The 14,639-nt window shown below is 54.9% G+C and overlaps 1 protein-coding gene and 1 pseudogene across 1 annotated transcript; one reads left to right on the forward strand and one right to left on the reverse strand.

Moving 5' to 3' along the window:
* Positions 1–416: 416 nt before the first annotated feature.
* On the reverse strand, positions 417–2,908 carry LOC130598166 (microtubule nucleation factor SSNA1-like; annotated as a pseudogene).
* Positions 2,864–13,872, forward strand: ANAPC2 (anaphase promoting complex subunit 2). The gene is made up of 13 exons (XM_057407322.1): positions 2,864–2,990; positions 3,696–4,318; positions 4,830–4,962; positions 7,512–7,686; positions 7,829–7,948; positions 8,461–8,578; positions 8,660–8,841; positions 8,966–9,107; positions 9,838–9,913; positions 10,410–10,613; positions 12,331–12,460; positions 12,789–13,024; positions 13,415–13,872. Exons 1-13 carry the CDS (start codon positions 2,907–2,909, stop codon positions 13,625–13,627), a joined length of 2,436 nt encoding a protein of 811 aa, XP_057263305.1. The 5' UTR covers positions 2,864–2,906; the 3' UTR covers positions 13,628–13,872.
* The last annotated feature ends 767 nt before the right edge of the window (positions 13,873–14,639 follow it).

The raw sequence follows: 14,639 nt of genomic DNA on the forward strand, positions 1-14,639 counted from the left end.
CTCCAAGCCCCTGTGTCCAACCTGGCCTTGAACACTGCCAGGGACGGGGCAGCCACAGCTTCTCTGGGCACCCTGTGCTGTTCTCAGCACCTGAAACTCCTCTGGCTAGCACAGGCTCAGTGGAGTACGGGAGTGCAGTGTGCTTCTTGAGAGGAGCATGTGGGGCTCTACCTTGTAGCTGTGATTTGCACCTCGGTGAGTGCTGCCTCTGCACTTCCCTGTCACTACCAGAGGAACTCTGCTTGCTTTTGGCAGAGCAAGGTGAGTGCTGTCTGGAGGGCAGCAGCTGCCAGGTCACCTCCTGGGCTGTGCTTCATTACTGTGCTCAAAAGAAAGGGTATTTTGTTGCAGATGCCCACCCTGATCTCTAGCACTTGAGGATTAACTTCATAGCTCTAACACCACAGTGCATCCGAAAGGGAAATCGTCAGGACAAGGACCTTTATTACACGTGGCACCCTTGCACCAGAGCAGGAGCTGTCCCAGACCAGCAGGGCTGTCCGGGCTGAAGAACGAGTTTAGGAACGCTTTTGTTCATGTGCTTGTTTTTCTTTTGAAGTGCTTTGCTGCTCGCTGCCTTTACCAGCATTCCCAGGTCCTTCCTCCAGGGTATCCAGCAATGCCTGAGAACTCTCCAGGATCTGGGAAAGCAAGAAATAAACACAGCTTATTTTTACATAAACTGTTTGGGAGTTCCCCTGGAATTCAGCTGATCCTGCAGCAGGAGGGATCCTCACAGTGTCTACGTCTCAGTAATGTATCATCCTGTCTCCCTGCTGGAATACCTCTGACTACAAAACACCTTGGCCCATTTATGTCTTGGAGCAGGAGGCAGAGAACTTCTGGAGCAGGACGTGGGGCGAACTTTGGGTTGGGTTTGGGGGGGTTGGTTTGTTTCAAAGGGAGCTGTTGCTACCTGGCCTTTTCAGAGCAGTATTAAAGAGTGGTCAGCTGAGCTGGTTTCAGGCATCTTCCACTGTTAAAACTGCACTCTAGGTTTCTTGCTTCAAGACTAAGTCCACAATGGCCTTAAGTCAGATTAAATCTTCCCCTTTATTCGTTTTCTCCTATTTTTAGTTTACATTGTATGTAACCTAACACTCCCACTCATTATCCTCGAGGAAGTGAGGCTGCAACAGGTTTAGATCTTGCTGCCCGTCCATGTCACCATTTTAAACACAGAGGACAATTGTAATGAAGTGTGATATGAGGGTGCAGTCCCAAAGATCATCTGCGTTCCTATGAGCCTGTGGAAATCACTGTGTGGTCAGAGAGCTGAAGGTCAGTGCCTGCAGGATGAGACACTGAGAGGATGTGTTGGGACGTTGCCATCTTGTCCCTGGATGAAGGTGGAGTGAGTGCTGTGCCTCGCAGGGGCTGGGGAGGGCAAGTTCCAGCAAACATGGGTTCATTTGCGGGCTGTTGTGACCTGTACCTGGGGTAAGGTTTCTTCTAGAAGCTGCTGTTTGCCGCTGTAGCTTCACAACACGAGTTTTAAGCTGTCCAGTTTTTATGTGGGTTCCCCCTGTCACCCCAAACCATCAGGTCCTGAAGCAGGCTGGGAAAACAGCTCGGGCCTCCCCTGAGAAATGACTGTCACGGGAAGGTACTGCCTTTGGGAGATGAGGATGTGACAGAGAGCGCTTGATCCCATTCAACAAATGAGAAAAGGGGGATTTCAGCAGGAGCTGACAGGGGAACGGTGCTTTTGAACCAAACAGCTCCTGGTTCAGGTGTTACCCTACGCGCAGGATCAAGCACTCCCTGCCTGGCAGTTTACTGCTATAGGAAAGGTGAATGGGTTGAGGAAGCAAAATAATGGTAGCACCCTTGTGGGGTTTGTCCCCTTCCTACCCCTGTACTGGGCCAGCAGCTCGGCTCTTTTAATGATACCGTTCCCTTAGAGATGGAATAAATGACATTACAAGCTGGGCAAGCAGAGCGGTCAGAAGCTCTGTCACTGCAGTGTGTTGTTACCTGTGTGAATGTGTGGTCTTCTGGGTCAATGTCTCAGCTCTGGTTTCCTCCTTTCTCTCTGGGCACCCTGTGCCAGCGCCTCAGCACCCTCCCAGGGAAGAGCTTCTGCCTAAGAGCTCATCTCAGTCTCCCCTCTGGCAGGTTAAAGCCATTCCCCTTGGCCTGTCCCTACATCCCTTGTCCCAAGCCCCTCTCCAGCTTTCCTGCAGCCCCTTCAGGCACTGGAGCTGCTCTCAGGTCTCCCCTTCAGGAGCCTTCTCTTCTCCAGGCTGCCCCAGCCCAGCTCTCCCAGCCTGGCTCCAGAGCAGAGCTGCTCCATTTCCCCGCAGGTGATGCTTCGTGACATGGTCTTTACTGGGCTACACGTGAGGACCACCGATGTCTTGTATCAGTGTGCTTTATCCAGGCCCAAATGCACCAAACCAAACCAAACCCCGACCTCCTCCATGGGTGTGCTGCGTGTGCAAGGAGCTCTGTCCGGGGCCGGGGATGCGGTCAGCGGGTGCCGCTCGGGGGTACCTGGCCGCAGGCCACCTCTGTCTCGGCTATGGTCCGGTCCAGCTCCGCGCGGGCTGCCAGGTCCCGGGCCAGGCTCTCGCTGGTGCCCGCCAGCCGCTCGGTGAGCGCCCAGATGCGGCGCTGCAGCCGGCTCCGCTCCGCCTCCCGCTCCCGGATCCGCCCGCTCAGCTCGTCCCGCCGGGCGCGCAGCTCCGCCAGCCCTGCGCGGCACCGACCGTCAGCGCCGGCCGCGGCCCGGCCCCCGCAGCCCCCGGCCCCCGCAGCCCCCGGCCCCGCAGCCGCCGGCCCCGCTCACCGTCCCGCAGCTCCGCTCCGTACCCGCGCAGCGCGGCCCCGGCCCCGCTCATCTCCGCGGCGCGGCCCTGCCCAACGCCCCGCCGCGCTCCGCCCCTTCCTGCGGCGCGGCCCGCATGGAGCCGCCGGCGGGCGCTGGGCTCTCGGCCGCCTGGCACGCGCTGAGCACGGCGCTGGTGCCGCCCGCGGCCCTGGGGCTGGTGAGGGGCCGGGCCGGGACGGGGGGGGGAAACGCCATGGTCCCCGCTCCCCTCACGGGCCTCAGGGCCGCGGAGGGTCCGGACGTCACCGCGGGCCCCGGGGCGGCCCCATCCTGGTCCGGTCCCGTCCACGTCCGGGTCCGGTTCTCGGTGCCGGGGTTGGGGGGGAGGGGGGGGGGGGGGGGGGGGGGGGGGGGGGGGGGGGGGCGACGACGTATGGAACCGGCGGCGTGGAACGAGGGCCGGGGGGAGCGGGGTGCGGCGGCTGTGTGTGTGTGCGCGGGGCTGCCAGGGGAGGGCCGCGGGTCCAGCCCTGCCCTGCACGGCTCCGTGCTGCGGCTCCGCGGGGAGGGTTTGGGTTCTGAGGCCCCGAGGCTGAGCCGTGGCTCCCCCACCGGCACGTGTGCTGCGGGAGCCGCCGGCGGGGGCGGCAGTGGACAAGGCTGCCCCATCCCTGGCAGTGTTCAAGGCCAGGTTGGACGCAGGGGCTTGGAGCAAGCTGCTCTAGTGGAAGGGGTCCCTGCCTGTGGCAGGGGTTGGAGCTGGATCCCCATCAGGTCTCCATGGATGAACAGCATCCACTTGATGCTGTTTGGCAGCAGAGCCCATGTGCATTTGGTCCCTGCGCTTTATGCGGAGGGTCTCTTCCGCCACATCCTCCTAGAGAAGTCTGTGACTTGACTTGTTATCCCCTCCTCTTTCCAGGCCGCACCGAGGTCCAGTGCTGTGGGGCCGCTGAAGGATGCCGACCTGCGGGCAGCCCTGGACGTGCTGCGGTGTTATGACCTGCACTCGGTCGTGGAGGAGTGGTTCATCGAGGTGCTGCAGACGGACCTCCAGGCAAATATAGCTCCTGAGTTCTGGAACTGCATCAGCCAGTATGAAAACACGGCCGAGGAGCCCCAGTGCTCCTCACTCCTCCTGGATGCGTTCTGTCTCCTCAAGTGCCGCCTGGACCCCTACCTGAACAGCCTGGAACTCCTGGAGAGATGGACCAAGGCAGGCCTGCTCCTGGGGACAGGCGCTCAGATGCTGCAAGAGAAGGTCTACACCATGTTCAAAGCTATCCTTTTCTTCTCCACTACCAAATCCTTCCAGGAGATGATCCAGCAGTTCTACAGCCGTACGTTCAGGATATACATGCGGCAGTGGAAGAAAGGAGAAGATGGAAGCAATGAGTGTGAGAGCAGCATGAGTGAGACCGAGCAGGAGAGTGATACGGAGGAGGGCGGAGGAGAGAGCGCGCTGTGTGCGGGCTGCAGCAGCAGGAGAGAGCAGTGCTGGTGCCCCAAAGCCATGGAGCAGTTTCAGCAGCTCAATGACATCCTGTACGTACGTTGTGGGGTGGTGGTGGCTGTCCCTCGGAGCAAGCAGATGGTCTGGGTGGGGAGCAGCAGCAGGTCTTGATGTCTGAATACAGGAGTTAGGTGGGAAGTCAGGCTGGTTTGTGGTACTGGGTAGGGAACTTGACACGAGTTCTGTGGCTGGTTGCCAACTGATGGTTGAAGTAGAGCAGATCTTCAGGTAGAAGGTTCCTCTCCTTGTATATGAGAGTATCTTCTTGCTCTGAGGCCTTCTGTCTGCAAGGAAGCAAAGCCTTCTAAATGAGACAGCTTTTGATGGCCAGAAAATAATGTTTCTAAGGAGGATGGGGTGTTGGTGGTGTCATGTGTTATATACCTGTGCCTCTATGTGGGCTGTCGGAGCATTTGAACTAAGGCCTGGGCCTGCAGCAGTGGAGCAGCAGGGAGGAAGGTGCCTTCAGGAAGTCAGAGTGTCTCTGTTTGCTCGTACCTTTGCTTCCCTCGCTCTGAGCTCAGTCGCTGTTGGTCTCTGCAGCCGCCGGCTGAACCTGCTGGAGAGAGTGAGCGCCGACGCCGTCACCACCATCCTGCACAGGATGATAGAGGAGAGGATGGAGCAGCGGTGCAGGGGGGAATACGAGCACTCCTTCCTCAACGAGTTCCAGGAGGTAAGGAGGGCAGCGGGGGCCCTGCCTGTGGAGATGTGCAGCTGCTCCTGGTGCAGCTCAGGCTAGAGCAAATTCAACCTGAAAACCTCTGGTCCAGGGCTGTGACTCCACCGCCCCAGCAGAGACGTGGTTAAAGCTCCCTGGTTTGATTTATGTTTGAGGGGGAGGTTTGCTCTGCCCTGTGTGCAGTGGACCTTTGTATTTCACCTGCTGATGTCCCTAGTAATGAGGGAGTTGCTGTGGGTCTGTTTTATCAACAAGAACATGTAGTGTGCCTCGCCTGCAGAGGACGCTCCCTCTGCATCAGCAGGGCCATCATCATTTGTGTGGCTGTTTTCTGGCATCTTTCCCATTTTTCAGCACCCCATTAAAACAGGAAGCAAGGATGGGTGCTGAGCACCTCCCATACAAAGGCAAACTGAGGACATTGGGGCTGTTCAGCCTGGAGAAGAGAAGCTGCGTGGAGACCTCAGAGCAGCTTCCAGTGTTTGAGGGGGCTACAAGGATGCTGGAGAGGGGCTCTTCATTAGGGACTGCAGTGATAGGACAAGGGGTGATGGGTTCAAACTGAAACAGGGGAAAGTTCAGGTTAGATCTAAGGCAGAAGCTCTTCCCTGTGAGGGTGCTGAGGCGCTGGCACAGGGTGCCCAGAGAAGCTGTGGCTGCCCCATCCCTGGCAGTGTTCAAGGCCAGGTTGGACACAGGGGCTTGGAGCAAGCTGCTCTAGTGGAAGGTGTCCCTGCCTGTGGCAGGGGTTGGAGCTGGAGGAGCTTTAAGGTCCCTTCCAACACAAACCAGGCTGGGACTCTGTGATAGATCTCACCATTGGACTGCACAGAACTAAATTCCTTCTTGCAACAGCCCAGTCGTTTTGCTGCTGCCTCGAACCAAGTTTGTGTTGGGCTCTTTACCCAGTGTGGCCTTAAAGTCAGACCCTTCTCCAGGTTATGGCTTTTCCAGGATACAGCCATGGCTCTGCAGGCTAGCCCTGTGCTCCTTGTTCCTTTGCCTGTGTCAAAGAGCAACCCATGAAGTCAGTTTGCTGTGCAAATCCGACCGCTGTCTGCTTTCCTGGTCTCCTTGCTGTTTCCCATGCCAGCCTCTTTTGTTGCCTGCAAGCATCAGCAGTCACTTTATGTTTACTTCCCTTTAGTTGCCCTGCAACACTTCCTTTATTGGAGCTGGTGTGAAAAGCTTTTGTTTGACCTGGAGCTTGTTTATGAGAAAAGGCAGCTGCATTCCACTTGCCAGACCTTGCAAGGTCCCTTTGTTCCCACCTCCTCAGAAGGGCCGGTGTGTTTGGCCCCAAGTGTTGGAGCGTGTCAGAGTTAGGAAGAGATGATTTTAAGGAAGAAAAGAAGCCTGGCAAGAGAAAGGTAAAACAGGAGAAAAAAGAGTCTGAGAGGCAGCCTGCCGAAAGTCCAGGCGCTGAGAGCAAACCTGTGTCAGACACAGCAGCAACAGCTCTCGGTGTCAGCTCATAACTGGGTTATAACTGGAGCACTCAGAGATAAACTCATGGGGACAAGTGGGTTGGTTTGATAATAATTATATTCCTTAAAACTGAGTTGTGTGGCATCAGTTACAGCCCTTCCCTTCAGCCTTTAGGAACATTCCTTATCCTCTGCCTCACTTTTGCCCAGCTCAGTGCCCAGGTCTTCTGTAGTCCCTGCTTTCATCCTGCCCTGGCATTGGCAGAACTTGTGCATTTCATTGTTTCCTCAGGTGAGTAGGTGATTAAAACTGACCAGAGCCAGACCTTGACAGCATTTGTGTTGCAGGCTGTGGAAATCTAACAAAACCCATTCAATATCCAGTAACTATTAATCCTCAGGTACTATCGTAAGAAGTGCCACAATTTGTCACCTTAAAGGGGGAATGAACGCCCCCCTGAACACTTCTCTTGAACATCCACACATTGCAATTTGCCAATTACACATTTCTCTGTAAGAAAACTCAAATATATCAAAACCTGAACCTTCTGGTGCTCCCTTTTCAGTTTTTCATTTTGTCATTCAGTGAGTAGGCCGGTATTTGAGGTCTTGGTTTCAAGTGCCTGAGTTTGGGTGGTTGTCTGAGCCCCTGGCGTGGCTTGCTTGCTCTTCATTGATTTCAGGAATTGTAGAGATTTTAGGTTGAGGATGGTGCTCCTTTCTGGAGCCCAGCACCCATGCACAGTCCCCAGTCACCCCTTATCTTCTCAGACACATCTGCATAGTGTATATCCTGTATCTTTAGTTAAAGTTCACAGTCAAGGCCAGGTTGGATGGGGCTTGGAGCAAGCTGCTCTAGTGGAAGGTGTCCCTGCCCATGGCAGGGGTTGGAGCTGGATGGGCTTTAAGGTCCCTTCCAACCCAAACCATTCTATGATCCTCAGCTGTAACCCAGGCAGGGTGCATTTGGAGAGTGGCTGGAGGTGGTGCTGTCTTTTTCTAGCAGCCCATTTCTGCTTGCTGTGGTAGGTGTGGGATGAAGGGTTAAGTGTGGGATCCAGCTGTGCATCCAGCTGTGGTGTTCACCGCCTCTGTGCTCTCCCTGTCCTTGTGCAGTGGATTGAGAAGGTAATTGGCTGGCTCAGCAGGGTTTTCCTGCAAGATGGTCCCTCTGCTCACTCCTCTTCAGAAGCCAGCAGCACCCTGAAGCGCTGGCGGTGCCACGTCCAGAGGTTCTTCTACCGCATCTACGCCAGCATGCGCATTGAAGAGCTCTTCAGCATCATTCGAGGTAGGTGAGACCCACTCAGTGTTCATTCACTCTTGGACTTGGATGGGATGAATGATAGATCTGTCCCCTGATGTGCCACGCTGCCTCCTCCAGCCTTCCAGAGGAGCATGGCCACTGTTCATAGGCACTGCTTGGTTTGTAGATTTCCCAGAGTCGAAGCCCGCAGTGGAGGACCTCAAGTTCTGCCTGGAAAGGACTAATCAGAGGCAGCAGCTGCTCAGCTCCCTGAAAAGTGCTCTGGAAATGCGGCTTCTGCATCCAGGTGGGTTTTGCATCCCCATGTGTGTCGTAACACACATTGTGTTGTAAGGAACCTGGGCATGAGTGGGGGTCTGCTGGGGGCCATCGTCTGATCTTGTGTTTGAGGAGGCTGGGCATGTCGCATGTTCTCTGTGTTCAGCTGAGCATGGACAGCAGTAGATGGTTATAGCCAGCCCATTTTTGCCTCATTTTCACAGTATGGTGAGGAGCTGCACTGGAAGTTTAGCTTTGGTCCAGGTGGAAACAGGCTTCTTTGCTGTGTGTGGTTGGATCTCTTCATGCACAGTCAGGGCTCAGCTGGTTTTTGGTGCGCTCTGAGCCTGTGCTCACAGTTGGAACTGCTTTCTCAGACACATGGATCCAATCTCTCCCTCTGGCTGAGGCAGTAGGGCAGCAAGCCCTTTGCCTCCGACTCCATAGATCAAACCAAGGGCTTGCAGCATCCAGGCTTCTTGCATCCAAGCCATTAGTCTGTGCTCTGGGACTCTGACTCCCTCTGCCCCATTCCTGTAGGAGTCAACACATCCGACATCATCACTCTGTATATCTCAGCCATCAAGGCCTTGCGGGAGCTTGACCCCTCCATGGTTATCCTGGAGGTCGCCTGTGAGCCCATCAGGAAGTATCTGAGGTAAGAGGCTTGTGGGGCAGCCTTAGGCATCCCCTTTTCCTCCTCTTCCCTTCCCTTGCTCTGTTTTGTTGCTGTTGGCAGGACGCGGGAGGACACGGTGCGGCAGATCGTGGCTGGGCTCACAGGGGATGCTGAGGGCTCTGGTGATCTTGCAAACGAGCTCTCAAAAGCTGACCCAGTGACCCTGGAGAATGGCCAGGAGAGTGATGATGACATTGCAGAACCAGGGGACTGGGTTCCTGACCCAGTTGATGCAGATCCAGGTTAGATGCCAAGACCAGAAGTTGTAGTAGGTTCGCTGCAGACTTGAGCAGCTCGTTTGCTTCTGCTCTCTAGCTGAGCTGGGGCAAGTCTCTATTGATGTGACACTGTGCTGGATTTCACCAGGAAAATCAAGTTCCAAGCGTCGTTCCTCAGACATCATCAGCCTCCTGGTGAGCATCTACGGCAGCAAAGACCTGTTCATCAATGAGTACCGCACGCTCCTGGCCGACCGGCTGCTGCATCAGTTCAACTACAGTGCTGAGAGGTGAGGTTCAAGTGCCCAAGCCCAGGGCATTCCATGGTGAAATCACCTGATAAAGGTGTGCTACAGACTCCCCTGTGAACACCGGGAATGTCTTTGGCCATTTTCTCTGTAGCTTTGGGTTTGCATCTGGAATTTCATGTGCTCACTTCTTCTCGGACTGCTTCCTCCTCAGTCCTGCCCTTGGCTTGCACAAGTAGGGCAGCACGTAGGAAACTGGAGGTACCAACACACTCTTAGCTCTATCTCACATGTTCTGGTGGCCCTCACAACCTGCACAGGCTGCTGAGGGTCAGCAGAAAGTGTCCAAGCAAGCAAAAGAGATGAAGCAACAGGAAACCTCAGGTGCAACACAGCTGTGTCTCTTGATTCAACAGCTCAGTGGTTTTCCTGTCTGTGAAGTGCTTCTACTGCAAACCATATCTGGGATGGGCAAACTCGGGCAAGTGGCTCACCAAACGCTGAGGTTGCTCTGTGGTGTTGAGGGGATTGGCTCCACATGATGCTCATCTGAATGAAAGGGATGGGAAGGTCTTCGAAAAGCTGCTGCCCCCCAGAGGTTGCTCCTCACTTAGATGCTGGGAGGCATCCTCTCAGATAAAGAGCTTTGCAGGGTCCTAGGAGGAGCACCCTGTGCCAGGGTCTGCCTCTCTGGGCTGTGTTGAAGGGGTGGAGGCCAAGCCAGGCTCGTTGGCTGAGGGACCTGGGTCTGATCTGCTCTTTCTCTTACCAGGGAGATCCGCAACGTGGAGCTGCTGAAGCTGCGGTTTGGGGAAGCTCAGATGCACTATTGTGAAGTCATGTTAAAAGTAATTTTTATCAATGAAATTCAAATCCTGGCGTTTTGTTGGGGAAGAGAAGGACCCCAAAAAAGGGTCTTTTAGGAAAGTTGGGTTCCCAAAATCCCAGTGAGGGCACTGCTTCATGACAGGCAGAAGTGCATTCAAATCAAGTCTGGTTTTTAAGCCCTGTCGGTTGTGTTATTGACCCTGGGGGATGGTTGCTCTGGTGCTGTTGTCTCTCCTGCCCTTCCTGCAGTACAGTATCCTGGCATTTAAGAGGTGAGCTCTTCCAGCTCCTCTAAGGTTGGGACTCTGGAGTTTAATTCACTTGGAGCACTGTGAGAAGTACACAGGTCTGAGGGACTCCAGTGCAGGCCAGTGTTGAGCTGCAGGCCCTCCCTCAACCCTTTCTAATGTCCCCATCATCATTTGGAGACAAGGCTGGTCACCTTGGTGAGGTTTGCTGTTGGTTAACACTGACTTGGGGAGAAGGGGCTGCCTGAGCTTCCTCTGCCTTTTCCAGGATATGGCAGACTCCCGACGCATTAACGCCAACATCCGTGATGAAGAAGAGAAGCTCCCGGAGGAGGAGAGGCCACCCTTCAGCCTCGTGGCTGTTATCCTGTCCAGTGAGTTCTGGCCACCACTGAAAGAGGAGAAGCTGGAGCTTCCAGAGCAGGTCAAGGAAGCCATGGAAGCCTATTCCAAGAAGTATGAGAAATTAAAGGTGAGGCAGACTTTGTTAGATAGCATGGGCCTTGAGAAGTCCCCTTTAACATCCCTTCGGCTTTAGCTGCTGGTAAACCCACAGTGTTACAGTGGAACCCCAAAGTTCTTCAGCTTTGAATCAGTGTTGGAGGCTGCACTAGCTTAGCTGAGCCAAAGGAAGGGTTGATCTCTGGGGGTGCCTGGTCATTGTGGTGACTGCAGTTTGGTGGTTTTCTACAACGTGACTGTGTTTGTTGGTTAAATGGGTTCTGAGCTGGAAGTTCTTAAGCTTGTTGGCCTTCCTGTAGCAGTAGAAGCGACCTCCTGTCCCTGTTGGGCCTCTGTTCTTCACTACTCTGTCACTCTCCTCCCCGGTTTATCCTCTCGAAAAGAAACTTAACATGCTCTCATTTGAAGAGTCCCTTAGTCTGGAGTTAGGTGAGTGCTGCTGCCTCTTGTGCCTGTGGTTTCTCCTGGCTTGTTTCATCCATTTCTGGAGGGTTCCTGAACACGTTAAGACAGTTCAGGTGCAAGTTTTTTTGACAGTGGCTCAGACATAGGATCCATGTCTTTATAAACAGCGTGGAATGGAGACACACAGAGGAAATATAAGCAACTGTGCAATATTCTTTTGTGTTCTCTGGGTGCTTGACCACGGTGGTTAGAGAAGGCTGAGATGCGTCTTGCATTGCACATAGAGTGGGTTGGGAGCAAGAGCATCTGTCTGGATATCAAAGAGAGATGTAGGTCATTTCCAGAGTTGTGGTCTTGGCTTTGTCTGGAGTGCAGAACACACATCTGGAGCGCAGAACACACATCTGGAGCGCAGAACACACATCTGGAGCATGGAGGGTTCAGATTTAGCAGTTAGGCTGGTACCGTGTCTGTGTGCACATGCAGGTGGTTCTTTGCAGCCAACCTGAACAGTTTGGTGCTTTATGCAGATGTTCCTCTTTAACTGTCCACTTGTGCTCTGATCACTTCCAGCTTGGTTTTCTGTATCCTTTCTTGTTACTATACACGAGGTGATATGTGCCATGAGGCTGGGAAGCTCCCAGCTCTAGGTCCTGTCTCTTCTCCCATGCCAGATGGGGAAGCCAGCCGATGCCTGTGCCTGCAGAAAAATTAGTTAGGAGGGTATGAATGTGGCTGCCCCATCCCTGGCAGTGTTCAAGGCCAGGCTGGACACAGAGGCTTGGAGCAAGCTGCTCTAGTGGAAGGTGTCCCTGCCTGTGGCAGGGGTTGGGACTGGATGAGCTTTGAGCTCCCTTCCAGCCCAAACTAATCTATGACTCTATGAAGGAGGGAGCAGCCTCCTTGAGCATCCTCAGCCTTAAAGCAAGCAGTGCTCTTCTCACATTAGTATCAGAAGAGACTACTTCTCTTCTGAGGAAATCCTGCCCCAGATGCATATTTCTTTTCCAGTAGGAGTTTGTCCTGAGCAACCCAATTGGTCTTCCAGTGTTTCCTCAACCTCCGCACTACCCTACCGGGGAGCTGAGTAACCGGTGTTTATGCAGGAGAGGGGCACTGGTCTTGGGTAAGGGCTGAACCACAGCTGGTGCTGAGGAGGATGTTCCCCATGAGGGATGGTGGCAGTGCTGGGCGACTCATGAGGGGAGCAGCTTTGGTACCTGGCAGAGGTGTGTGACGTGCAGAGGGGCATTTGCAGTAACGCAGCACTGAGTGGTTCCTGCTGGAAGATCTGCTGTGAGCGGCTGCTTCCCCTTTTCCAGGCCATGAGGACCCTGAACTGGAAGTACCACCTGGGCCTGGTGAGCTTGGACGTGGAGCTGGCGGATCGCACCCTCTCGCTGTCCGTGTCTCCTGTGCACGCTGCCATCATTCTGCACTTCCAGACCAAGAGTGAGTGGCAGCGGCTCGGTGTTACCCCAGTGTCTGTCAGCTTCCCAGGGGTGGAGGGGAAGGCCGTGGTCCTGGGGTAGCTGAAGGCTCTGAGAGCAGGACCAAGGCCTGGTTCATGGACTTGCATCTACCGCAGCGCTCAGCCAGGTCTCCGGCTCTCCTAGGAGACAGCACCCAGCAGGGCCCCAGCTCAGCGCTCTGTGTTCAGGCAGTCACTGCTCGCTCCTGACAGCGGCTCCCCAGCCTTCCCCATCCTCTTACCAAGCCCTGGCACGCTGGGGGTGGGCAGATGTCCTGTTCTCTTCTCTGATACCCGTGCTCTCTGCAGGTACATGGACACTGACGGAGCTGAGTGAGGTGCTCAAGGTGCCCGTGACGTCGCTGAAGCGCAAGATGACGCTGTGGCTGCAACAGGGTGTCCTGCGAGAGGAGCCCCAGGGCACCTTCACTGTGATTGAGGAGGAGCAGAAGGACCAGGTGGAGAAGGTCGTTCTGATAGACAGTGACGAGGAGGGGGACTCTGCCATGGCCTCGCAGGCTGACCAGAAAGAGGAAGAGCTGCAGGTACTGTCCGTGTGTCTTGGCTGCCTGCAAAGGCAGCAGGATGATGCAAACATCCCCTGCTTTTGGGACTGGGGAATCTGATTAAGGTGATGCATTTTGGATTTGCACTTTCCATGGCAAGTCCAGGTTTTTGGAGGGTGTTTGAAGTGGGTATCTCTTAACGCTCGTTGGTGCATGTGCTGGTTTGCAGCCTTCCCTCCAGAAAAGTGCCCTGCTGTGTGTCCCAGCACCTGATGCGGTTCTGTTTGAAGACCAAACGCTCATGGCTGAGAGCAGAACTTGCTGTCAGCTCCAGCCCTGCTCTGCGTTTGGGATACAGGATGCTAAAGCACCCCTTTCCTCCTGGTACAGACGACCGTGTGATTTACTGTTGCTGTGTGTCCCCTGCAGCTGTTCTGGACGTACATCCAGGCCATGCTGACCAACCTGGAGAGCCTGTCCTTGGAGAGGATTCACAGCATGCTGAAGATGTTTGTGATGACAGGCCCCGTGGTGACAGAAATCGATATCCAAGAGCTCCAGGGTTTCCTCCAGAAGAAGGTCCGGGACCAGCAGCTCATCTACTCCGGAGGTGTCTATCGCCTGCCCAAGAACTGCAACTAAGGGGGGCAGTGTCCCTGCTCCGGGCCTGTGCTCACCTCCTGGTGCCACCCAGCTCTGGGTACTTTCTCTGTGCCCTCTTCACCGGATGGGTGTCCTTTTCCACATGGAGACAGCTCAGGAGCACTCTGGGCCATGCACACCCCAACTCCTGGGTCTGGGGCTGCTCCCTGCTTTGCTTTTCCTCCCTTATGTGAGTGTCTGGGCCCACTTCACTGGTTAATAAAAGCCAGCAGTCTCCTTTTTCAGATGGTACCAGCTCTCCTCTCCTCTTTCCACGCTTGGCATCAGCATTCCCATGCTGGAAGGGCAGGGAGGAAACTCCCCCGTCTGGAAGGCACCATCTCCCTTTCCCTGGGTCTCATCTGTCCCCAGGAGGTTTTGGAGGGGGCTCTTGGCTCCAGTTGCTCTCTGGGTCTCTTTGTGTGGCTAAAGCAGCGTCTTGCATCTGGCTGTGATGGGTGAGACCCTGCACAGGAGCAAGGGCTGATGCTGTCTCCTTTGGCTTACATGGGAGGAACTCCAGGGCCTGCTTCTCCTTGTTTGGAACTCTTAAATTGGGTGGAATAATTTCACTGTGGGATGAGGAATGCTTTAAATGGATGAGATGTAGCAGTTCCTCAGGGCAAGCAGTTGGGTCCGGGAGGATAATTAAGTGGATTATTGAGGCAGTGGTAGGATTGCTTTGCCGTGGCATGGATACGCATCTCCAGCACCACAGGGCTGCCCTTGAGCCATCATCTGGTGGAGCTTTGGGGTTTCTGGCACCACTGAGATCAACGAGGCAGCTGGATGGGAGAATCCTTGAGCTCCCCTGGTTAAACATTGTGTCCCAACCTGGGTATCGAGCAGGGGGGGTCCATTCTGTCTCCCCTTCACAGCATTCGGGCTTCCTCAGTCCGGTGAGTTTGGCTCATCAGGAGGAACACGGATCATAGGATGCAGGGGAATCTGGGGGGGGGTTGTACTAACACCTTGCTTTCTGTGAAGCAAATTTGTTCCCACAGCCCAGGGA

The sequence above is a fragment of the Pezoporus wallicus genome, unplaced genomic scaffold, assembly GCF_028554395.1.
Source record: "Pezoporus wallicus isolate ANWC-B61680 ecotype Strahan unplaced genomic scaffold, APGP_CSIRO_Pwel_v1 contig_8234, whole genome shotgun sequence".
NCBI lineage: Eukaryota > Metazoa > Chordata > Aves > Psittaciformes > Psittacidae > Pezoporus > Pezoporus wallicus.